Source organism: Phyllobates terribilis, unplaced genomic scaffold, assembly GCF_046119375.1.
Source record: "Phyllobates terribilis strain yellow unplaced genomic scaffold, ASM4611937v1 Scaffold_4__5_contigs__length_816908805, whole genome shotgun sequence".
Lineage (NCBI taxonomy): Eukaryota > Metazoa > Chordata > Amphibia > Anura > Dendrobatidae > Phyllobates > Phyllobates terribilis.
The window spans coordinates 63,999,620-64,025,671 of record NW_027362764.1 but is presented as its reverse complement, the minus strand read 5'-3'; the positions used below and the strand labels follow the sequence as shown (position 1 = coordinate 64,025,671).

Genomic DNA, 26,052 nt, shown 5'->3' with positions numbered 1-26,052 from the left:
TTTTTTTATCTTTTTTATTTCAAATACGCTTTACTTAAAGCTCTGAAAGGAAGTAATACTTTTGCAGGGGAAGTGCATGAGAAGGCGACACTGCGATCACACCATGAATGTTCTTATCGGATTTACTATAACATCACACTAGCTCGCCCGTGTATCTACTCATTCTTCTATCACAAATAACAAGATTTTAGTTTTGCCAATTATAGAGATCCTGCGACTTTTTTTTTTTTCCTCGGACTGACCGTTTCCCCGGCGGCGACTGATATCCGGTATTTAAATGACACAAAAAAAAGCATTAAAAGCAAAAAACGGGAAGGGAACTAAATCTTACAGGCACCTGGGCAAAAATTTGGCCAGAGATCCATTGTACAGTAAGTTATTTTTGGCCCTCTGATAACCACATGGTTGAGACGCTGCATTCGACGGTGCATTGCCAAATCTGAAAAAAAAAAAAGTTTTTTTTTCACATGCAATCCGCAGTCCGATCCGTATATAAAAAAAAAAAAATTAAATAAAAACAATGATGACGAGAAAGACCAAATGATCTGTCGTGTCCTTGAAAAGTTAGATTTTTCCAAGCTTAAAGGAATGTGTGCTTCCGTAATTTTTCACTCTGTGGGGTAGATTTTTCTCGTTGGTTTTAGTCCTGTAAATTAACGATGTGCGCCAGGAGGAGATGACGACGACGCTGTATAATGTCTGTGTGGTGGCAAAGCTGCCCAGGCCGCTGCTTCCTTTCCTTCACACCACCTGGCGGCTCCAGCATCTGCTTCGCTTTGTGCTTGTCTCTCCTGAAGAGCAGCTCCTGACCCATGCGTCGAATGACTGAGGCGGTCTACTATGGCGGAGTTTACTGTAACACCAAACCGACCTGAAGAGGGGGGGAAAAAAAAAAAAAGTTAGCAAAATTCACATAATTCTCAATAGACAGAATTGGTCCCCTTCCACTTCTGGAAGCTCATAATTGTTAAAAGACCATTCACAGCTGTACTATGTTTCTAGCATACAGATTCTGTATCATTATTTTTCTTCCAAGTTTTGCTGCTAATCTGTGCTCATAAGGCCACTCACTGGACAAAAATGATCTCCTTCCAACCCTGGCAGCTGATAATGGTTGTGACAGGCAGTTAGTAGTTGTTTTATAGTAATTGACTATGCTTCTAGCCTAAGGGTTTTGCATTATTATTTAGCCTTCATGTTCCTCCCATGTTCTGCTGTTAATCTGTGCTCCTAGGGCCACACGCTAGACAGAACTGGACTCTGACAGCTTGTATTGAATGGCTAGTACCGTTTTATAATCATCTAGTGTAAATAAAAGTTTTCATATGTCCCCTAAGCTCCTGAGGGAAAACTTCGAACAGAATCAGTCCACTTCCCCCTCTGGAAGCTAACACTATAGCCGCTTTGTTACGTCACCCGCAGAAGTAGTCTTCTGAGCCACACTGCAGAGACTCTGCTCCTTCCAGGACAAGCAAACAGAAAGCTGCTCAGCAGTGTATGAGGATCACTTTGTTGTAGAGGGACTGAGCATGTGTGACCACCAGCACCCTGCTCAGTAGGTGGACATGCACAATGCCATACACTTTAAACACCAGGTGGCGCCAAACTATGTAAATGTCATATTCTTCACTAGATCATTTTTTAACACTGATTTAATGGTTGGACAACCCCTTTAATTACCACCCAGCCAGAGATACTGCCCTGTCCCTTCTCCCCAAACCTATTATTCTAATTGTCTGAGGTCAGTATGTGAGAGGGGGAGGTGAAATAAATGCTTCTCGGAAAACAGTCATATTCTGGGTTTCTTGACCCTGGAAAGCGAAAAAAATTGTGACCTAATCTCCTAAAATTCAGAGACAAGATGGGGACAGCTAAGGCCGTTCTACAGTGCGAGGATCCCATCCAACATCTCCCTGTACCTCGCTTCGGGGTGAGATGTTACTGTCCTTTGTAGGTATATTCTCACCTTTTCAGACTCCATAGCTGGGCATCTCCAGTTGAACAAGTAGTATTGCAAATTGCCATCTCCTATGCCAAACTTTAGTTTTTCCAAGAAAGTTTTGTTTTCCATCAGATCCAAAGCGTTGAAAACATCAAACCCTTTCTGCACGAGAAACGGGAAGAAGATAAATTTGTGGAAATTCAATTTACCATTTTTTTTTTTGTCATTCACACAATGCAGTTTTTTTCTTCTTTAGTTTCTACAGCCATAATCAGGACTTGTCCCTGACTAGTAAGAAGTCCTTTTCCTGAAGCAAGTTGTGCCTCAAACCCACAATCCCATATCAGGAATTGAGGACATTCTTCCAAGACCTGTCATCATGTAATAATTGCTGGTTATCAGACCTCTGGAACCAGCCATAAAGAGCACTGCAACCCCTTCAATCTGAGGATTGGTGGTTGTCCCAGGAAAAAAACATCACTAACTGAGGAGTACCCCATTCTGGTACCAGAAAAATTTTGAACTTGTCCTGAAAACAACATGTATCACTTGTTCACAAGATAGATACTCATCCATTTGCTAGGACCCCCACCAATCACAAAAACAGAGGTCCCAAAATCCCGTTTTAAGAAAGCATTACTGAGCATGTGCAACCACCACTCCTATAAGACAGTGGTTGCACATGCTCAGAATTATTTATCTATCCTGACTTCATTATGGTTATTTTACATACACAGACTCCATTTTGGAAAGCAAGGAGATGTATGCTTTGAGATAAGGAGTCTCAGGAATTCCTTGGTCTTAGAGATAACGTAGGAAAATTAAAGTAAAGAATTAAAGCCACACCTAAGACCCTTAAGACAACCAAGACCCTTAAGGTGGGTGTAGACAGTATTAACTTTAGCCACTTAGACGTATATATGCACATAGGTAGAGATAACTCTGACTGATGGTGTAATAAACAGATACATAAGTTTGTCAGCGTGACTCTCTCCTCTACGTACTTGGATTTTACAATTTTATTTGCAACAGGCGCAACTTCTCAGAACGTCACATTACATGGAGACGACATCAGCAAGGGTTCAATCATACTGGAAAATTGGGGACACCTGGTATGATTAGCGACAGTCCGAGTGGACGGTCCCTCAGCGATCATAAATCTAAAACCTATCCTTTAGAGAGGGGACCCCTTTTAGACTCAATGTAACTCAAAGTCAACACAATATACAGAAATCCTATATCCACTGGTCAAATCAAAAATTGTACATGCCGGACTGCCACATTTAGGGCCTGACGAATGAATGAGCCAATACATGACAGCACACTTAGGGCACATTCCCTCACTGCGGCCAAATCACAGATTTTTGCTGTGAACGCTGCAAAATTCCGACAAAAATATTTGTATTTTTTTTTGCCGCCCGGGCGGATTCTGGTGATTACGGTTTGAAAATAAAGAAAATGTTGGATTTTCCTTGCAACAATTATTAAAGAACGCATCTCAATAGGAGGGGAGAAAAAACGAGCGCAAAATGGACTTACTAATTTGGCGATAATCAGTGCATCGTTCATTAGGTCCAGCAGGGGCGTCTCCGTGTGGACGTTGTAGAAGGAATAAGCGGCTTTGAGAGTTTTGTGCACCGGATGATGCATGACCGTGGAAGGTAATGTGTAAAAACTGAAGAAGTCCGTCAATACGCCTGTAGAGCTCTGCGAAGAAAGGGGGTGCCAATTAGGTATTCCCATCCCAGAAATGTATGCCACATTTCATTACCCTGTGCCTTTTTATGGAAATGTGCACAGGTTCCTATTAGGACAGGACATGCAAGACAGTGATGGTCGAGGGCGTCTTCATATGGACGGTAGCGATCTGGTCATAGGGCTACAAGGGGTGAACCCTCTTCCCTTGTAGAGCGCCATGATAAGTTCTGATAATGGCACCGAGACTTACCTCTACCACAAACGTATCAATGATGCTATCCTGAGGGAAAAACCAATGTGAAATCTCCTCTTCATCCATGACCGGAGCGAGGTGAAACTGACTCAGGTAGCTATTTAATAACTGCTGGACCATCGGGATGTCCTTCTTCTCCATTGATCTTAGCCCAGCAGTCTTTGTAGCCTTATTATTAGGAAGGTAAAAGAAAAAAAGAAAGTATTAAAATTATTCAACCCTCATTGCAAATTTAGTATTTTTTTCCAGCTAAATTTGCACACTTTCTGCAATAAACTAATGAAACAAGAACAATGTAAATGATTCATCACAACTAATAACTAACTGGATATCTAAAGTGGATTCTCCAAACTCAGCACTAAATGCCACTTTTACCAACTCCTGAAGTCTGAATATTTAGGAATCCCTCATAAGAGCGCACATCTGAAAATCAGTTATTCTCGCAAGCACAACTGATGTACTAATCAAGAGACTAACCAATCATAAGAAAAAAAATACATCAAATACCTGGACTGGCTGGGGGTTTGGTGATTGTGCTATTTGATTGTATTTTAGAAATATGGCAAAGTCAAGAGAATGGTCCAAAAAGTTAAGGGAAGAAATAGTTTCCTTGTATAAACAATATAAAAAAGATATAAAGGCAGGGATTGTTCCTAGAGATACAGGTGGAAGCAGAGATCACAAGCGGAAGATATTGGGTACACGGTCTACACTACCGGGACAAGGCAGAAAGAGGAAGCTGTCACTAGATTCCCAAAAAGGAAGGGGGTCAAAAACCCTTGTGTGATTGCAAATGACCAGCAGCGAGATGTGGTGGAGGCAGACAATGAGGTTTCAGTTTGCACAGTAAAGGGCAATCTAAACGCTGACGGTTTCCATGCTCCAAGTCGTTACCTCTGCGGACACAAAAATGCAAGAAAAGTCGTCTTCAATGTTCTCAGTACCATAAAATAAGACAAAGAAGTTTTGGAATTCTGTTCTGTGGAACATATAAACAAAATTGGAACTTTTCAGACCTATGGATCAGCAGTCTGTCTGGAGATTGAAGAAAATGCTGAAAACACTCTATGTACAGTGAACTATGGTGATGGCTCGGTGATACCTACAATGAAGCAGGGTGGTGGCTCAGTGATGCCTACAGTGAAGAACGGCACTGGCTCAGTGAAGCACAGCAGTGCTTCAGCGATGCCTACAGTGCAGAATGGCAGTGACTCACTGATGCCTAAAGTGAAGCATGGTGGTGGCTCGGTGTTGCTTACATTATAGCAGTGACTCAGTGACATGGTGATGAAGCATGGTGTTGAATCGGTGATGTCTATAGAGAAGCATGGCGGTGGCTCAGTGGTGCCTACAGTGAAGCATGGCGGTGGCTCAATGATCCCTATAGTGAAGGACAGTGGTGGCTTGGTGATGCCTACAAATATTAAAATACTGATCATCCCTACCAAACAGAAAGACAAGTGTGAACAGTGTGAATGCAGGATGCAATGATCCAGAACATATAATACAGTCCACCAAGACTTGGTTTCACAAGTCATGGACGTTTCTGGAGTGGCCGTCACAGTTGTGTGACAAGAAATCCATCTTTAATAGTATCTGAAGAAGGCGGTGCCAGCATGAAAACCCAAGAATAATTAGTGACCTGGAGGCCAACACCCATAAGGAATGGACTAAGTTCCTCAGGAACGGTGGCAGAATATGGTGTCAGGCTAACCATCATTTGTGTAGCAGGTTACAACAGCCAGAGGAGCAGTAAAAGTGGAATTTTGTTCTAAATTTGCAGAAACCACTTGTTACATTAGTTGTGCTGATCGATTTACATTGCAGTAAAACAAATAGCCAAAAGTTTGTAAAATTTGTTAATAAACCCAACAAAGCTGAATTATTTAAATTGTAGCAAGCAATGGAAAAAAAAGTGCCTAAATAAGTTATCATCTGTCTAGAACTGCAGGGGGGAACCAATTTAACAGAAGGACATCGAATCCAAAAAAGGGGGAAAAGAGCGAAGGGGACGCACCACCACCGCCTTCTGTGCATTCTTAGGATCTGCGGGGGTCCGACGTCCACTGACTATAAAGTGATGGAATATCCTAGCAATAAGTCAACACTTTGTAAGATGGGAATACAGCTTTAACCACTTCATAATTGGGTGATTTTTCATTTTTGTGCTTTTTTCTTTTTGTTTATTTCTCCCCTTCTTCTAAGAGCCATAACTTTTATATATTCTCAGTAAAAATAGCCATAGCGTTTTTATTTATACCGTTTTGGGGCACAATGATTAGATTTTTTTTTTAATCCATATTTTTCAGTAGGTGCGTGACCCAAAAAGAAAAACCTGGCAATTCTGAAGTGCTCTAATTTTCTATTTTCATAGATCGGACTTTTATAATCGTGGCGATATTAAGTATATATACTGATTTTATTTCTCCATTTTTTCAAAATGGGGAAATCCGTGATTAAAATTTATATTTTAGCATTTTTTTATTTTTCACTTTTTTAGCAGTCCTATGGAACTGAAGTATCACAGCGTTTAAAAAAAAAAATAAAATTATGCCCCGCTAAGAAGTTTAGCTTGGAAGACGTTCAGGGGCATGTAAGGTGATTACACAGCAGCGATCAGAGCGAGCTCTGATCCCTGCTGTTGTGGATAACACAGCCGGCCCCCTTCATGTACAGTGCAGGCTCAGCTCCCGAGCCTGCTCCATAAAAGGTGCACCCGACATAGGTCAGATCAGTATTTCTTATGTTGGAAAGGGGTTTAAGCACCTGAAAATGGTTCCAAGATTGTCATGACCGGTAGAAGTATAACAAGCTGTGGCTACTTACATCTGGCAGTCTGTACAGCTTCATTGTCCTCTGTAACGTCATATTCCGACTAAGGTGAGAGAACTTCACCTCCACCAGTTTTCTAGGGTTCAAGGAGCGATGCCAGTACCTGTAGGAAAAAAAAATAAAACCCATTAGGATTATCGCACCCCTGTACCAGCAAAGAAGAGGTTAACCTGTGGAGACGGCGAGGCGGGCGGCACAACCCCTAGATTCTCATTTCAGGCACACTCTGGGTAAAACACGTTCTTTGTATCCCAGGACGACTTCCGCATACAAAGTTTTCCTTCTCGTCTGAAATCTACTTTTAGAAACGTCTCCATAGCCAAACCGTGATTCCCCCTCTGTAGCGTCCGGCAGCTGTATACTGAGCCGAGGGCTATTTGTGAACCACACAAATTGGATCTTACGAGGAATAAAGACCTCAATGGGGTCTCTTTATCCAAATAATGAGGCGACTAAAACACCAATGAATCCAGAAAGAGGGATTAGCGGGGACCGTTCCCATAAAACGCCAATAAGTCTCCTATCTGGCCACCATATATTTCATGTACTATCTGCTGTCTAAGTGGGCAGGACCTAAACAAGTCTGTGCTGTAAGTAAAGGTAGTGTACTGTACAGCCTATAAAACCCATACATTTAATGATATCCTAATATAACTACTCAAACCAGCCTGAAGGAAATGCTAAATTCTGCAAAGCCATGTTCCAGCGCTACTGCAACATCCCATCATTCATGTGACCACTGCAGCCAATCACTTGCTGAAAGGGTCTCATGTGGCAGTGATAGATTGCAAATGTCATGTGAATGATGTACGAGACATCATCACTGAAGATCTGTCAATCATTTGTATATCACCGGATGCAAAAGGGGTGAAATCTGCGCCAAGTCCACGGCATTTTTGCAGTCCTAATTGCAGCAAAACCTGCACAGTTTAGTGAATGTTTAGCAGATATGTCCACCATGGGTGTACCCTAAAATGCCAAAAAGGAGGCGATGGGCATAGCCAGGCATGATGTAATTTAGGAAGCACTTCCATCAATACAGCTGCAAATCTGCAGCATAATCCACTCACGATACCTTCATATTTTGCTGCGGATTTGGTGCAAATTTCAACCTTTCCATTGCAAAGGGTGAAATCCCTGCAAAGAATTGACCTGCTGCAGATGTAAAAATCTGCACTGCAGTCAATTTGTAACTCAGAAAATATATGGATATATAAATGTATGGACGAGATTCATTGATGAATAGAGATGGGTAATGAATTATGCTGCAGATTTTCTGGAAGAAAATCCGTGCTGAATAAAAGACGCCTGGTAGCCGAGGCTCGTTTTTTATAGTAAATTATGGCCTCGTACATAACGCAGGAGATGTCAGCTCTCAACACGGACAGTATGAAAAGAAATCTGGCAGCACGCAGGTTTTTTTTCTCTCCACCTTATAAAGGTCCTTTGTATGAGCATTTTACCAGCATTGCTGCTTTCTGTGACAGGTTCCCATGAATGTGCAATAGTCCGCACACAGGAAAGACTTCCACTTTTTACAGGCTCCCCTCCGCCAGCTACACATAATATTTGCAGAGCGTCCCTTTAGAATTAAGGAATTACTTTCTTCTTTTTTTTTTTTAGATGGGAGTTGTGGCTTTACAAGAAAAGGCCTTTCTCCAAGAAATCTCAAAATGCACAGGAACTGTGCAAAATAAAAAAGGTAAAAATGGAAAATCAAAAGCCAGAAATAAAAATATATTTATAAAATATGTACAGCGGGTGAAATAAGTATTGTACAAGTCACCAATTTTCTAAGTAAATATTGACATGAAATTCTCACAAGATGTCCTTAAAAACCCACCCAATCCACACTGGCAAAGAAATCAAACCATAGATGTCTATAAGTTATGTGTAATAATGAGAAATGACACAGGGAAAAAGTATTCAACAAGCTTACTGAAATGTATTTAATACTTTGAACAAAAGCATTTGTTGGTGATGACAGCGTCAAGATTCCTCCTGTATGGAGAAACTAGTCGCAGGCATTGCTCAGGTGTTATTTTGGCCCATTCTTCCACACAAACACTCTGCACATCCTGAAGGTCCCGTGGGCTCCTCCTATGAACTCTGAGCTTTAGTTCCTTCCATACATTTTCTACTAGATTCAGGTCCGGTGATCGGCTCGGCTATTCTAGCAGCTTTATTTTCCTTTCTCTGAAACCAGTTGAGAGTTTCCTTGGCTGTGTGTTTGGGATCATTGTCTTGCTGAAATTTCCACCCTCGTTTCATCATAATCATCCTGGTAGATGGCAGCAGATTTTTTAACCAGAATGTCTCAGTATATTTGTCCATTCATCCCTCCTTCAAGGAAAACAGCCCCACACCATGATGTCCCCCTCCCCATCTTCATTGTCGGTAAGGTGTTTTTTGGGGTGATATGCAGTGCCCTTTGGTCTCCAAAAATGGCATGTATTATGACATCCAAAGAATTCAATTTTGATCTCATCTGACCAGACTATATTCTCCCAGTATTTCACAAGCTTGTCTAAATGTTGTTGAGCAAACTTTAAAGGCGCTTGACCATGCTTTTTGTTCAGCAGTGGAGTCTTGCGTGGTGAGCGTGCATACAGGCCATGGAGGTTGAGTGCAGTACATTGTCTTTGAAATAATTGTTAAGTGTCAGAAAAATACCCTTCCTATAAAATACGTAAATCTTTAAGTATGGCCTAGGGATAATGATGGCTGTCATTTTGGACCTTTTCCTGCAACTATAATATGCACTTTTTGGGTTTATCTCAAAAAGGTTGATTGTCTTTATTCTTGATCTTATTTGGACTGACTGTCTTTAACAAGATAAATATAATATTTCTATTTGATTTAAATGGGGTATTTTAATGTATACCAATAAAGATTTACGTATTTTAGGGGAAGGTTTTTTTTTCTGCCACTTTACTGATGTTCTATATCCTACTTATTTATTACCTGTGAGTACGTTGAAACAATTGTACCTGCTGATTCCAGATCTTTCTGTAGCTCTCCACAGGTGGTCCTTGGTTCAGGGACAACTCTTCAGATAATTCTATTTCCTCCTCTGTCTGAAATCTTATGGGGAGCACCTGGTCGTGGCTGGTTTATGGTGAAATTATGTTCTTTCCACTTCTGGATTATCTGCCTGACAGTGCTCACTGGAACCTTCAGTACTTTAGAAATTCTTCTGCAACCAGTGCCATCAGTATGTTTTGCAACCATAAGGTTGTGAAGGTCTGGAGACAGCTCACTGGTTTTACTTATGAGATATTTCTTGTGTGGCACATTGCTAACAAGACACCTTTTTATTGGCCATTTTTTAAACCAGCTGATATTATTTTTCACTAAGTGGCAGGATTGCTTTCTTACTAATGATATCGATTTCAGCTGGCGTCATGACTTTCCTTTACTTTTTACACTTCTCTTCCCTGTTTCATTGCTCATTATTACACATAACTTAATCTATGGACATCTATGGTTTGATTGAAAATTGGTGACGTTTTCAATACTTACAGTTGTGCTCAAAAGTTTTCATACCCTGGCAGAATTTTTCCTTTCTTGGCCTTGTTTCAGAGAATATGAATGATAACAAAAAAACTTTTTCTCCACTCATGGTTATTGGTTGGGTGAAGCCATTTATTGTCTAACTACTGTGTTTTCTCTTTTTAAATCTTAATGACAACCAAAAACCATCCAAATGACCCTGATCAAAAGTTCACATACCCTGGTGATTTTGGCCTGATAACATGCGCAGAATTTGACACAAATGGGTTTGAATGGCTACTAAAGGTAACATCCACACCTGTGAGATGTTTGCTTGTAATCAGTGTGTGTGCATAAAAGCTGAGTGAGTTTCTGGGATCCAGACACTCTTGCATCTTTCATCCAGCCACTGACGTTTCTGGATTGTGAGTCATGGGAAAAGCAAAAGAATTGTCAACGGATCTACGGGAAAAGGTAGTTGAACTGTATAACACAGGAAAGGAGTACAAAAAAATATCCCAAGGAATTGATAATGCCAGTTAGCAGCCTTCAAACTGTGATTAACAAATGGAAAATCAGGGGCTCTGTAAAAACCAAACCACGGTCAGGTAGACCAACAAAAATTTCAGCCACAGCTGCCAGGAAAATTGTTTGTGATGCAAAGAAAAACCCACAAATAACATCAGCTGAAATTCAGGATTCTCTGAAAACTAGCAGTGCGGCTGTTTCAAGATGCACAATAAGGAGGCACTTGAAGAAAAATGGGCTGCATGGTCGAGTCGCCAGAAGAAAGCCATTACTGCGCAAATGCCACAAAGTATGTCACCTACAATATGCCAAACAGCACAGAGACAAACTTCAAAACTTCTGGAACAAGGTAATTTGGAGTGATGAGACCAAAATTGAACTTTTTGGCCATAACCATAAACGTTACATTTGGAGAGAGGTCAACAAGGCCTGTGATGAAAGGAACACCATTCCTACAGTAAAGCACGGAGGTGGATCGCTGTTGTTTTGGGGATGTGTGAGCTGCAAAAGGCACAGGAAACTTGGTAAAAGTTGAAGGAAAGGTGAATGCAGCACGTTATCAGCAAATACTGGAGGCAAATTTGCACTCATCAGCCCGGAAGCTGCGCATGGGACGTACTTGGACGTTCCAACATGACAACGATCCAAAACACAAGGCCAAGTTGACCTGTCATTGGCTACAGCAGAACCAAGTGGAGGTTCTGGAGTGGCCATCTCAGTCTCCTGACCTCAATATCATTGAGCCACTCTGGGGAGATCTCAAGTGCGCAGTTCATGCTAGACAGCCCAGGAATTTACAGGAACTGGAGGCTTTTTGCCAAGAAGAATGGGCAGCTTTACCATCTGAGAAAATAAAGAACCTCATCCGCAACTACCACAAAAGACTTCAAGCTGGCATTGATGTTAGAGGGGGCAATACACCATATTAAGAACTGGGGTATGTGAACTTTTGATCAGGGTCATTTGGATGTTTTTTGTTGTCATTAAGATTTAAAAAGAGAAAACACAGTAGTTTGACAATAAATGGCTTCACCCAACCAATAACCATGAGTGGAGAAAAAGTTTTTTTGTTATCATTCATATTCTCTGAAACAAGGCCAAGAAAGCAAAAATTCTGCCGGGGTATGTAAACTTTTGAGCACAACTGTATTGCTTTGCATTGATAAGGTTTTACAGCCTGTATTAACCTCCAGAGCTGCATTCACAATTCTGCAGGCTGTTATTGGAAATGGTTGACAGGCTTGATTTTAGAGACATCCCAAACAGCTGAGCTCCTATAATGTACGGGGATTTTTGCTACATCCGATTATTATAGAGTGCCTGACAAAAAAATAGCACTTTTCAGAATACTCGCCACCAAAGAAAGCTTTGCGCCCACAAATAACCCAGGTGTAGATTTCAGCTCTAAAGTCTTTAGCGTGAATGCAGCTTGTGATTATAATAGACACAAGTATACAAAGCCTTACGCTGTCCGAAAAAGCTATGAAACTTAGAATAGTTTTAACATTACTATTATTAAAGACCTTATTTGGGACTTAAGGAACGCAGTGGCCCCTTTAAACAGAGTCTTGGATCCCCAATCTAACTGATAACCTAACCTAAGAATAAACAACATTTTTTAAAGCGTACCTGTAATTTCAGGTGACTTTCAGAATAAGCAGTCTTGTGTGTGCACATGAGGAATAACACAATTTCAGGCCATTACATGTCTTGTATTCTGCATTTTTCACTCATTTTCAGTTGACTCTGAGCTAGTGGGTGGAGAGACTAGCTGCTATGATGTCTCCCATACACAGCACACACAGACATGAGGGATTCTTCCTTTCCTGTCCCTATGTAGCAAGTGTCCAGAAGCAGCAGCGTAGAGGACATTATGTAGTAGTAGTGAGCAGTGTATATGTGAATCCAGCACAGTCTTTATGTTGCTCTCCTTCACTCTGGTCCCCCCTTCCTTCTCATTCTATGGCTCTAATTTGATTCCTCAGTGAGCTGGCAGTCCATAATGTCTTGAGCAATACAGATTTTGTTAGTATTTAGAATGGATGGGTGCGTTCAAGAGGTGGGGAGGAGAAGAAATGAAGAAGCATATTTCTCTTCTAAGATAAATTACAAAGTTTTTTATATTCACTTGTACTACTGATTTCTGTTTATGACTTTACAGGGAGAAATTAAAATACTGAAGAAACCCTTAAAATAAAAATCTATTAAAAATTTGATTGAGGTGATACAACTTTTTAGGTAAAAATGGCATAATTATGATTTTTTTTTTCCAACGTGCACCACTACACTGTAGGTGTAGTAAAAAAAAAAAAAAAAGTTGACAGCAATTCTTTAGAATACCACACACACACACACTGTGCTCACTAGTGAAGACCATCGCCCATTAAATTCAACAACAGTAATAAAGGGGTATTTTCATCTCCAAGATCATATCCTAATATGTAGTAGGTGAAATAATAAGAATATTAGCAAATATCTACAATTAGAAATGTAGTATAGTTCTTCTGATTTGCTATGTTGCTTACCCCGTGTACAGGGCATCGCAGTAGCTTGGGTATCCATGGTTCTAACCACTCACATAGTGACAGTTAGTTGTTAGTGGTTGTAACCATGGATACCTAAAGCTACTGCAATGCCCTGCACTAATCAGAATAACTATACTACATTTCTAACTGGAGGTATTTGCTAATATTATTACACCTACTACATATTGGGATAGGATCTTGGAAATGAGAATACTCCTTTAACTCCAAGTATTGGCGACATGAAGAATGGCATCAGGAGATAGTACGCTGCTCAAAAAAATAAAGGGAACACTCAAATAACACATCCTAGATCTGAATGAATGAAATATTCTCATTGAATACTTTGTTCTGTACAAAGTTGAATGTGCTGACAACAAAATCACACAAAAATCACAAATGGAAATCACATTTATTAACCAATGGAGGCCTGGATTTGGAGTCACCCCCAAAATTAAAGTGGAAAAACACACTACAGGCTGATCCAACTTTGATGTAATGTCCTTAAAACAAGTCAAAATGAGGCTCAGTATTGTGTGTGGCCTCCACGTGCCTGTATGACCTCCCTACAACGCCTGGGCATGCTCCTGATGAGGCTGAGTATTGTGTGTGGCCTCCACGTGCCTGTATGATCTCCCTACAACGCCTGGGCATGCTCCTGATGAGGCTCAGTATTGTGTGTGGCCTCCACGTGCTTGTATGACCTCCCTACAACGCCTGGGCATGCTCCTGATGAGGTTGCGGATGGTCTCCTGTGGGATCTCCTCCCAGACCTGGACTAAAGCATCCGCCAACTCCTGGACAGTCTGTGGTACAACGTGACGTTGGTGGATGGAGCGAGACATGATGTCCCAGATGTGCTCAATCGGATTCAGGTCTGGGGAACGGGCGGGCCAGACCATAGCTTCAATGCCTTCATCTTGCAGGAACTGCTGACACACTCCAGCCACATGAGGTCTGGCATTGTCCTGCATTAGGAGGAACCCAGGGCCAACCGCACCAGCATATGGTCTCACAAGGGGTCTGAGGATCTCATCTCGGTACCTAATGGCAGTCAGGCTACCTCTGGCGAGCACATGGAGGCCTGTGCGGCCCTCCAAAGAAATGCCACCCCACACCATTACTGACCCACTGCCAAACCGGTCATGCTGAAGGATGTTGCAGGCAGCAGATCACTCTCCAAGGCGTCTCCAGACTCTGTCACATCTGTCACATGTGCTCAGTGTGAACCTGCTTTCATCTGTGAAGAGCACAGGGCGCCAGTGGCGGCTTTGCCAATCCCGGTGTTCTGTGGCAAATGCCAAGCGTCCTACACGGTGTTGGGCTGTGAGCACAACCCCCATCTGTGGACATCAGGCCCTCATACCACCCTCATGGAGTCGGTTTCTAACCGTTTGTGCAGACACATGCACATTTGTGGCCTCCTGGAGGTCATTTTGCAGGGCTCTGGCAGTGCTGCTCCTGTTCCTCCTTGTACAAAGGCAGAGGTAGCGGTCCTGCTGCTGGGTTGTTGCCCTCCTACGGCTCCCTCCACGTCTCCTGGTGTACTGGCCTGTCTCCTGGTAGCGCCTCCAGCCTCTGGACACTATGCTGACAGATGCCGCAAACCTTCTTGCCACAGCTTGCATTGATGTGCCATCCTGGATGAGCTGCACTACCTGAGCAACTTCTGTGGGTTGTAGAGTCCATCTCATGCTACCACGAGTGTGAAAGCACAACCAACATTCAAAAGTGACCAAAACATCAGCCAGAAAGCATTGGTACTGAGATGTGGTCTGTGGTTCCCACCTGCAGAACCACTCCTTTATTGAGGGTGTCTTGATAATTGCCAATAATTTCCATCTATTGTCTATTCCATTTGCACAACAGCATGTGAAACTGATTGTCAATCAGTGTTGCTTCCTAAGTGGACAGTTTGATTTCACAGAAGTTTGATTTACTTGGAGTTATATTCAGTTGTTTAAGTGTTCCCTTTATTTTTTGAGCAGTGTATATACCAGCATATACAGTACAGGCAGAAATCACATAGGCAATACATACTGTACCTGCATGTAGACACCGGCTTTGGTAGAACAACCCCTGCTGTGTAAACAGCTTGGAAAATCCCCTCCAGGTTTACTCTCCGGGTTATCTCTCGGATGAGGACTGGAGCCACACGCTTTGATCGCAGCTTTTTATGGACACAAAGGAAATTGATTTCTACCATCTTCTTTTCACTGCAAGAAATGGGCAGAAAGATCCTCTACATCACACGTGTTAAACTCTGGCCCGTGGGGCAAATCTGGCTCGTAGGGTGATTATATTTGGCCCTCAACATCAGAACCACCATCCCTATGTGAGGCCCATTATTCTGTATGGAGGATTATGTGGGCCCATTATTCTGTATGGAGGACTATGTGGGGCCCATTATACTGTATGGAGGACTATGTATGGCCCATTATACTGTATGGAGGACTATGTGGGGCCCATTATACTGTATGGAGGATTATGTGGGCCCATTATTCTGTATGGAGGACTATGTGGGGCCCATTATACTGTATGGAGGACTATGTATGGCCCATTATACTGTATGGAGGACTATGTGGGGCCCATTATACTGTATGGAGGACTATGTATGGCCCATTATACTGTATGGAGGACTATGTGGGGCCCATTATACCGTATGGACGACTATGTGGGGCCCATTATTCTGTATGGAGGACTATGTGGGGCCCATTATTCTGTATGGAGGACTATGTGGGGCCCATTATTCTGTATGGAGGACTATGTGGGGCCCATTATTCTGTATGGAGGACTATGTGGGGCCCATTATTCTGTATGGAGGACTATGTGGGGCCCATTATTCTATATGGAGGACTATGTGGGGCCCATTATTCTATATGGAGGACTATGTGGGGCCCATTATTCTGTATGGAGGACTATGTGGGGCCCATTATTCTGTATGGAGGACTATGTGGGGCCCATTATTCTGTATGGAGGACTATGTGGGGCCCATTATTTTGTATGGAGGACTATGTGGGGCCCATTATTCTGTATGGAGGACTATGTTGGGCCCATTATTCTGTATGGAGGACTATGTGGGGCCATTATTCTGTATGGAGGACTATGTGGGGCCCATTATTCTGTATGGAGGACTATGTGGGGCCCATTATACTGTATGGAGGACTATGTGGGGCCCATTATACTGTATGGAGGACTATGTGGGGCCCATTATTCTGTATGGAGTACTATGTGGGGCCATTATACTGTATGGAGGACTATGTGGGGCCCATTATTCTGTATGGAGGACTATGTGGGGCCCATTATACTGTATGGAGGACTATGTGGGGCCATTATTCTGTATGGAGGACTACGTGGGGCCTATTATTCTGTATGGAGGACTATGTGGGGCCTATTATTCTGTATGGAGGACTATGTGGGGCCTATTATTCTGTATGGAGGACTATGTGGGGCCATTATTCTGTATGGAGGACTACGTGGGGCCTATTATTCTGTATGGAGGACTATGTGGGGCCCATTCTGTATGGAGGACTATGTGGGGCCCATTATATTGTATGGAGGACTATGTGGGGCTATTATACTGTATGGAGGACTAAGGGGGGGCCATTATTCTGTATGGAGGACTATGTGGGGCCCATTATTCTGTATGGAGGACTATGTGGGGCCCATTATTCTGTATGGAGGACTATGGGGGGCCCATTATTGTATATGGAGGACAATGGGAGGCCCATTATACTGTATGGCGGACTATGGGGGGCTCATTATTCGGTATGGAGGACTATGTGGGGCCCATTATACTGTATGGAGGACTATGTGGGGCCCATTATACTGTATGGAGGACTATGTGGGGCCCATTATACTGTATGGAGGACTACATGGGGCCCATTATTCTGTATGTAGGACTAAATGGGGCCCATTACTCTGTATGGAGGACTACGTGGGGCCCATTATTCTGTATGGAGGACTACGTGGGGCCCATTATACTGTATGGAGGACTATGTGGGGCCCATTATTCCGTATGGAGGATTATGTGGGGCCCATTATTCTGTATGGAGGACTATGTGGGGCCTATTATACTGTATGGAGGACTCTACGGGGGGCCCATTATACTGTATGGAGGACTACGGGGGGGGCCCATTATAGTGTATGGCGGACTACGGAGGGCCCATTATTCTATATGGAAGACAATGTGGGGCCCATTATAGTGTGTGGAGGACTATGGGGACCCATTATTCTATATGGAAGACTATGTGGGGCCCATTATTCTGTATGGAGGACTATGTGGGGCCCATTATATTGTATGGAGGACTATGTGGGGCTATTATACTGTATGGAGGACTAAGGGGGGGCCATTATTCTGTATGGAGGACTATGTGGGGCCCATTATTCTGTATGGAGGACTATGGGGGGCCTATTATTCTGTATGGAGGACTATGGGGGGCCCATTATTGTATATGGAGGACAATGGGAGGCCCATTATACTGTATGGCGGACTATGGGGGGCTCATTATTCGGTATGGAGGACTATGTGGGGCCCATTATACTGTATGGAGGACTATGTGGGGCCCATTATACAGTATGGAGGACTATGTGGGGCCCATTATACTGTATGGCAGATTATGAGGGGCCCATTATACTGTATGGAGGACTATGTGGGGCCCATTATTCTGTATGGAGGACTATGAGGGGCCCATTATACCGTATGGAGGACTATGTGGGGCCCATTATACTGTATGGAGGACTATGTGGGGCCCATTATTCCGTATGGAGGATTATGTGGGGCCCATTATTCTGTATGGAGGACTATGTGGGGCCCATTATACTGTATGGGTGGCCTATTATACTGTATGGAGGACTCTACGGGGGGCCCATTATACTGTATGGAGGACTACGGGGGGGGCCCATTATAGTGTATGGCGGACTACGGAGGGCCCATTATTCTATATGGAAGACAATGTGGGGCCCATTATAGTGTGTGGAGGACTATGGGGACCCATTATTCTATATGGAAGACTATGTGGGGCCCATTATTCTGTATGGAGGATTATGTGGGGCCCATTATTCTGTATGGAGGACTATGTGGAGCCCATTATACTGTATGGAGGACTACGGGGGGCCCATTATACTGTATGGAGGACTACGGGGTCCCATTATTCTATATGGAGGACTATGGGGGGCCCATTAGACTGTATGGAGGACCCCATTATTCTGTATGGAGAACTATGGGGGGCCCATTATTCTATATGGAGGACTATGGGGGGCCCATTATTCTATATGGAGGACTATGGGGGGCCCATTAGACTGTATGGAGGACCCCATTATTCTGTATGGAGGACTATGGGGGGCCCCATTATTCTGTATGGAGGACTATGTGGGGCCCATTATACTGTATGGAGGACTATGTGGGGCCCATTATACTGTATGGAGGACTATGTGGGCCCATTATTCTGTATGGAGGACTATGTGGGGCCCATTATTCTGTATGGAGGACTATGTGGGGCCATTATTCTGTATGGAGGACTATGTGGGGCCATTATTCTGTATGGAGGACTATGTGGGGCCCATTATACTGTATGGAGGACTATGTGGGGCCCATTATACTGTATGGAGGACTATGGGGGGCCCATTATTCTGTATGGAGGACTATGGGGGGCCCATTATTCTGTATGGAGGACTATGGGGGGCCCATTATACTGTATGGAGGACTATGTGGGGCCCATTATACTGTATGGAGGACTATGTGGGGCCCATTATACTGTATGGAGGACTATGTGGGGCCCATTATACTGTATGGAGGACTATGTGGGGCCCATTATTCTGTATGGAGGACTATGGGGGGCCCATTATACTGTATACTGGTTGGCCCACGACTTTGTCCACGTTTTTCATTTTGGCCCTCTGTGTTTTCAGTTTGACATCCCTGCTCTACATCATCTACAGCAGCATTTCTCAGAGTCCCCCCACAACCCCTAAAGACTCTGACAGTACATTGTGCTGCCTTGGACATGTCTTCAAACACATGGAATAGTAAATTTCAGTATATAAACAAGAATAATTGTTTCTCAGAAGGTCAAAAAGTCACGGTCTCCTGGAGTCCTGTCGCCACATCTGCACTGTGGGTCTACGCAAGGCATATTTTATCAAGCATTACAGACGAGCAGATTAATATAATAACACTAACACTTACTTGTCATAAATACGGATAGTCGCTGGAACAGCACTTATAAAGCCGACTAATTTTTTGTTGGAAGACACTCTTACACCACAATGCCACTGAGACAGCCAGCCTGGAGGACGCAGCGCCCTACAATACACAGGTATTACCGTCAGTGATACAGTGATATACCTACCATATATAGTCTATCGGTCTCAACAGATTACAGAGCGATTAAAAGAGGCGTCAAAATGGTTAATCATCATCAGGCGCCGTTCTTCCCTGGCACAGAGCAGTCACAGACCTCTCTCAGCGGCCCTGCTGATGTCACGATGACAGAGGCTTCTTTTCCACCCTGCTCCGTTGACGACCCATGACTTCCGATGTCATTCTGACTGACAGCCGCCTCCGCCAGTTAAGCAGTGGGAATCCAGCTGTCAATCAGAATGACGTCAGAAGTCCTGACCTGTCAACAGAGCGGAGCGGAAAAGAATCCGCTTCTCTATTGACATGACGTCAGCAGAGGGCGCTGAATCGCCGGCAGGAGCGGTTCTGCGCCAGCAAAGGACGGCGCCGGGCACAACAGTCAGGTAAGTAGCAACTACCCGCCTGTTAGTCCTTAGGCAAATTCTTTGTTTTTCACAAAGTCCTGGATATCCCCTTTAAAGAATAGTTTTATGTCGCCGTAATCTAAGAGCCATAACTTCTTTATTTTTCAGTCTACAGACGGTTTGTCTTGAGACACGAACCCTGGTTTTTATTGGCGTCCACACAACTTTCTGATCTCCTTTCATTCCAATTTTTTTGGGGGGAGCCAAAATGACCAAAGTACAGCGATTCTGCGATTAGATAATTTTTTTAGTTTAGCATTCACAAGGAGGAATAAATATTATGATATTTTATTAGTTTCGAAAGTTAGGGTATGTGCCCACGATGCAGAAATGCTCTGGATTTTTTCCTGAGCGTTTCTGCATCTCTCTGGCAGGAAAAAACGCATGCGGATTGTACATGCGGATTGTACATGCGGTTTCCTGCCAGGGACATGCGGAAATGAAGCGGTCTTCACTTTCATTTCCGCATGCGGGTTGACAAGCGCTTCCCAAGCGATTTTAGCATCACTTGGAAAGTGCTTGTCAACTTCACACTATATAAATCCATGCAACCGGCATGGATTTATATAGTGTGTGAATGTCAAAAAATAAATCTATACTTTACCCTCTGATGGCCCCCGGTGTCCTGCTTCATCGGTCCCGGCTGCCGGCAGTGAAGACTTTAGGACCTTCCGACGTCAGAGTCACGTGACCCGTCACATGACTCTGACGTCAGCGAAGGTCCTTCATTCAACCCCGAAGTGCGCGGGAAGCCGGCAGGACGCAGCGCGGACCGTCAGAAGGTGAGAATATATATATTTTTTATTTTATTCTTTTTTTTTTTTAATGGTACCTGGGTCTGGATGAGAGTCCTCTCCTCCACACCCAGGTACCATCCGCACATTAGACCGCATGAAAAGCGCATCAACATATACAGTGATGCGGATTCCATGCGGTCTAATGCAAGTCAATGGCGGCAAAAGAGCAGCGTTTCCGCAAAATTAATTGACATGCTGCGGATTTTTGACCGCAGCGTTTACGCTGCGGAAAAATCCGCATCATGGGCACAGCACATGCGGATTTCCATTGGGGAACATTGCTGCCCTTCTACCATGCGTTTTTCATGCGTTTCCGCGGCGTTTACGCAACTGCAAAAACGACGCGGAAACGCATGAAAAACGCATCGTGTGAACTCAGCCTTATACTCATTGATTCCAAATATGCTTATTTTCTTTCTTTCTTTACATTTGTTTTCCATGTTTCAGGAAAACAGCAGGTGATCTGAACTTTTAATATATGTATTTTTTCCCTCGTTATTTTAGTCCCCCTAGTGAACATCAACCTCCATTCCCTTCCATAAGGCCTTATTCACACATCAGTATTTTGCATCAGTGTTTATATGCCAAAACCAGGAATGGAACTTACAGAGAAAAACTATAATTGAAAGATAGACGCCTGTTCTGTGTTTTGCAGACACTCCTTTGGATATACAAATACTGATGTGTGAATAAAGCCTAACAGTGTTACAGTCGATTATAAAACTGATTATCTCCTATGAAGCACAGACTCTACTTCAATTTTGCACCAAAAACACAGCAAATAAGAGGGAAAATGCATAAAAAAAAATGCACTAAAACTGCAATAATTAGAGCAAATTGTTATTGTGTATTATGGTATTGACACTTGCAGGTAAAAACCAGGCCAAAAAAATGCAGTTTATAATGCAAAATTAAAAATGCAATTTAAACTGTGTGAACACGGACTTAGAAATTGACTGAATATTGACCATATTACGCATCTCTCGAGCCCAATCCAAGCATGTGGTCTGCAAATATGTACGATGGGTGTCATCAAGGGTTTAATATCTTTTCATTTACATTTAAAGGGTCATTACTCACTTTGTTCACGTTCGGTCTCCTTTAAATTTAAAAATAGTGAGACATTGGATAGGCCAAAGCCAAAAAGGTATGACCGATACGCTACATGACGGACACCGGAGAAGCTCAAAACAGACCCCAATGATTTACACTGGGGGCTCGTTGACATCTGCCAGGGTATCCCTCATAGTGACGAGATATACAGCGCTGCCTACAACACCATTTTCCGGTCAAAAGCAAATTAATCTGTGAAGGAGACTGAGGCCAATGTGAACCCAACAATCTCATTTCATAGAAGTCCAGGACACTCACCATTGTAAAAACTCCGGGGAATAGTCAAAGCGGAACATGTTGTCGTCGTCTTCCACGTAATTCTCATTCAGCAAAGTGTAAAGTTCTTTCAGCTGGACGGTGGATACACGACAAGAGAAAGATCACTGTGATTATGAAGCCTGGACATACGATACAAGGATACAACAAGGAATAACCAGCTTTCCTGTACATAATCCATGGGGAAAATCTTCAACTGAGACTCATGGACAGGCCAGAAGCTCTACATAATGGGCACACTGAGCTCAGCATTGTCCGTGCTCCCTGCAACGGGATGGAGCTTACAGAATCAGTATGCAGTAAGCTCCTATGCTCCCCCTAGTGGTGGTTGCAGACAGCAAGAATGTGGTGTTTCCTGTGCGGCAGAACCTGAGCACCTTTGAGTCCTAATTCTAAGAACTTAGGAGCAAGACAATATTTTTGGTCACCATACGTCAGACCCCCACTGATCTGATATCGATGACCTATCCTAAGGATATCTAAGTACTGGACAGCCTCTTATGTACACTCTACTCCTATATATGCTGTATATGATAAAAGGAACAGTCATTCGGCACAGCTACATCAATAAATGCGGTGAAGTTATGGGTGTGTCAGGTGTGACAGACAGACACTCTGGATCCGGCAGTAGAAGGTCACTGCGCTTGGCATTGCAGACGCCTTCTTGATCCTCTCATCTCATTCTCCCTTTAGGACACAGCAGAGACCTCCAGCTTCTGCTGCTGATTGACACACCCTTGCTTGGTAGTTAAAAACTCATTGTTTCTCCAGAGGGTCGCCGGTAATAGTTCTATGTAGTCTTGAAGTACTAGTAGTCGGCTAGACTCATCTTTAATGCCCTTGGAGGACAGTTGGCATTATCTCTCTGGTGTCTGTTCAAGCTAAGTGTATCCCCTTTGCATGTTTACCTTGTTGTTTTTAGTGTATAGTGGGGCCTGACTAGTGCTCACCCCTTCCCCTCCCTATCTAGGGCCTAGCTCTAGGGACATTCTTGGGTTTAGGTTCCTGCTCTGCGATAGGTGCAGAACCTATATAGGGACAGTAGGGTAGGCAGAGTGATATTAGATCTGCCTAGGGGTCTCCACTCCCCCTTTCCCTAGTTGTTGGGCTCCCTTCCTCTCTTCCCGTTGTTGTACACTTATTCCTTCCCTCACCTTGTGTGACAGGTAACCCACGAGTTGGTGACTTACCACCTCAGCGTTGCTCAGGTCTAACGTGTCCCACATGAAACCCTGAGGCAGAGAGTATGGCTCCTGGCGTATGTTGTCCTTGTCGGGTTCGATCGGACCGTGACAAGTTATAATTTCGTCTAAAATGAGAAGTGCAGGCGTTAAGAGGACAATATAAGCAGATCCACAATGTAAACCATTCTATCCTCACTCCATCCTACGGCAAATGTTCTCAGTGGCGTGAAGTATATTTTAGTATAGGATATAAATTCCACTGTAAAACTTACGCCATGTTCTAAACCCACCTGTGTTAACAAACAGGAACGCCACAATATCTGTGTATGAAGTTAGTATCCAGAACAAGGCATCTCCATGGTAACAGACTACAAACAATACCAGTGTAGTCTGATTTTGTAGTCACGGGGTAAGTTTTACAATGTGAAGGATAAATCAAACATTTCCTACCAAGGTGTTCGAAGTTGTAATTTTACTAAAACAATTTTACAGAGGATTTTACTCTTTGCAATGTATAAGATGAAATCCAGACAATATATTGTACTTTTGGCCAAACAGAAATTCAAGAATCCACCGGACACATAGGAGCATATTTATCAAATCTGTCCAATTCTTAGACTTAAAATGTGCCAAATGTATCATAGCTGCTGCTGCATTTTGATAAATCTGGATTATTTTACCACCGTCTAGCCCAAGTTGCTATTTGTTGGCTATGTTTGTGCCACAAATTTGCGGCAGTGTTGGATGTCTGGCCACGCACCTTCTCAGGAATCCATGCCGCTTGTCAGACAAGGTACAGAAAGTGTCTAAAGCACATAATAAATATGTGATAAACCTACAATGGGGCCCTTTGATAAATGCCACATCAATCAATATTATAAACCTACAAAAATGTAGACGCTTATGCCATCATAACAACAACAAAACATCAATTTGAAATGCGTCTTTCCCAGGAATCAAACTCCTGACCTTGGTCTCGGCAGTGCAGGAGCTTTAGCTGTGAGTCACAGGCAATAATATTATTATGATGGCATAAGCTTCTAAATTTTTGTAGGTTTATAACACATAATAAATATGGTTTACGTAATGAAAAATAGGTTTTCTGTGGAAATGATGGCAGATATTTTTGTACATTTAGCTTGATAAATATGCTCCATAGAGTACTAAGAGAAGCGCTCCTTTGCCTCCTCTGCTCTGTATGCCGTGTCTGATCAGTCCCCTATTCGCAACATGGCACAATATTTCGATAGGTGTCCTTTTGCTTCATACGTGAATATACAAGTCTCCCATACTATGCTGGTATTAGAAAGGAGGCAACACTCTCATTATAGCTGTGACTGTCCCAAAATCTCCATACTCACTGTGCAAATTTCCAAAGTCAAATGAAAAAGGAAGACAACATTTCCGAAGATGTGATACAACTACAGGTTGTCACTTTTTAACAGAGATCTTATCTATAAAGTGGTGCTTCAATGAATGTAAGTAAAACACAGAACGACAAGCACTGGATGAATAGGGAGTCCCCTGGTGACAACTTACTAAGTTTCGGTACTGGCTGTGTATCCCAAAACTGGTATTTACGTTTGCTTGCCTCGTCAAGGTTCTTCGCTGGTCCCTGGCAGGCGGAAAGTAGCTCCATGGCTCTCTGAATGTCTTGGAGCTTTTGCATTGGAATAGCGGGATTCTGGGTGGTAAAACAGGGAATGTGGATGAATACAGATACACAGTAATAGTACACCTGCTACATGCGGCACTAAATGTGACACTATGATGCAAGTATCGTGGGTGGGGTTCAGGGTTGCCAATTCACTTAGTAGTTCCAGACGCTTTATTTTTAAGAGGACAGGTCACAAGTGGGCACTTTTTGCTCTTACTTTATTCCGGATACTCCCGTGAGTATTCCGTTTTTTGTTAAATCCGTCATACGGTTCCAGAGATATGGATTTTTTATCAAGTGCTAATTTTTATGGTTTTTACTAAGAAGAGGCGGTGCTAAAAGTAATAATGCAGAGGAGCCTAAACACGCGCCCCCAAGGAACCGTGCACTGAATAAAAAGGCTTATGTCTGGGGGAAAAAAAATCAAAAATCGTAATACTCATGGGAGCAGCAGGAATAAAGCAAGGGCAAAACTGGTCACTTTTGAACTGACGACAGGTCCTTTTTTAAGGATGTAGTTGGGGCAGGAGGGGTGCAGTGAATTTTGCCTATGCCCCTGGTGTGAAATTGGTGGGGTCTCAACTGGCCAGACCCTCAGCGATCCTATATTTGTCACCTATTCTGTGCATACATTATGAATATTGTTAATAACCCCTATTATATCATACTAATTGTGGGAAAACTTGAACAGTTGGGACCCCCCACTAATCCTGAGTTACCCTTAGTTTATTAAAGAAACAAAAATAACAGAAAACTCACCATGATCTCCTCCTCTTCTTTGATTCTGTCCTGTCCAATCTTGTAATAATTGAAATAAAAAAAAAACAATTATTTTTCCTTGGAAGACATTCTTTTTCTCACAGACTTTATTAAAATGATCTCTAGCTGGGAGGCAGCCTGCTGTAACAGGAACCCATCACCCACGATCTAACTGTAATAAGTAAAGTACAGAGCCCCAACCAACACTTTACCCAAAATGGAGCAGATAGGCAA

At 43.0% G+C, this 26,052-nt stretch overlaps 1 protein-coding gene across 1 annotated transcript in view; it reads right to left on the bottom strand.

The window, feature by feature from the left end:
- NMT2 (N-myristoyltransferase 2) overlaps nt 1-26,052 on the bottom strand; it is a 46,891-nt gene continuing 20,839 nt past the window's right edge. The window contains exons 3-13 of the mRNA XM_073677426.1: nt 25,819-25,857; nt 24,942-25,086; nt 23,409-23,527; nt 22,201-22,292; nt 19,455-19,571; nt 15,313-15,483; nt 6,720-6,828; nt 3,891-4,061; nt 3,482-3,649; nt 1,967-2,104; nt 1-871 (exon numbers count right to left, since the gene is read on the bottom strand). Of these exons, the coding sequence (XP_073533527.1) occupies nt 851-871; nt 1,967-2,104; nt 3,482-3,649; nt 3,891-4,061; nt 6,720-6,828; nt 15,313-15,483; nt 19,455-19,571; nt 22,201-22,292; nt 23,409-23,527; nt 24,942-25,086; nt 25,819-25,857 (1,290 nt within the window). The 3' untranslated portion in view covers nt 1-850. The remainder of the gene's footprint in view (nt 872-1,966; nt 2,105-3,481; nt 3,650-3,890; nt 4,062-6,719; nt 6,829-15,312; nt 15,484-19,454; nt 19,572-22,200; nt 22,293-23,408; nt 23,528-24,941; nt 25,087-25,818; nt 25,858-26,052) is intronic.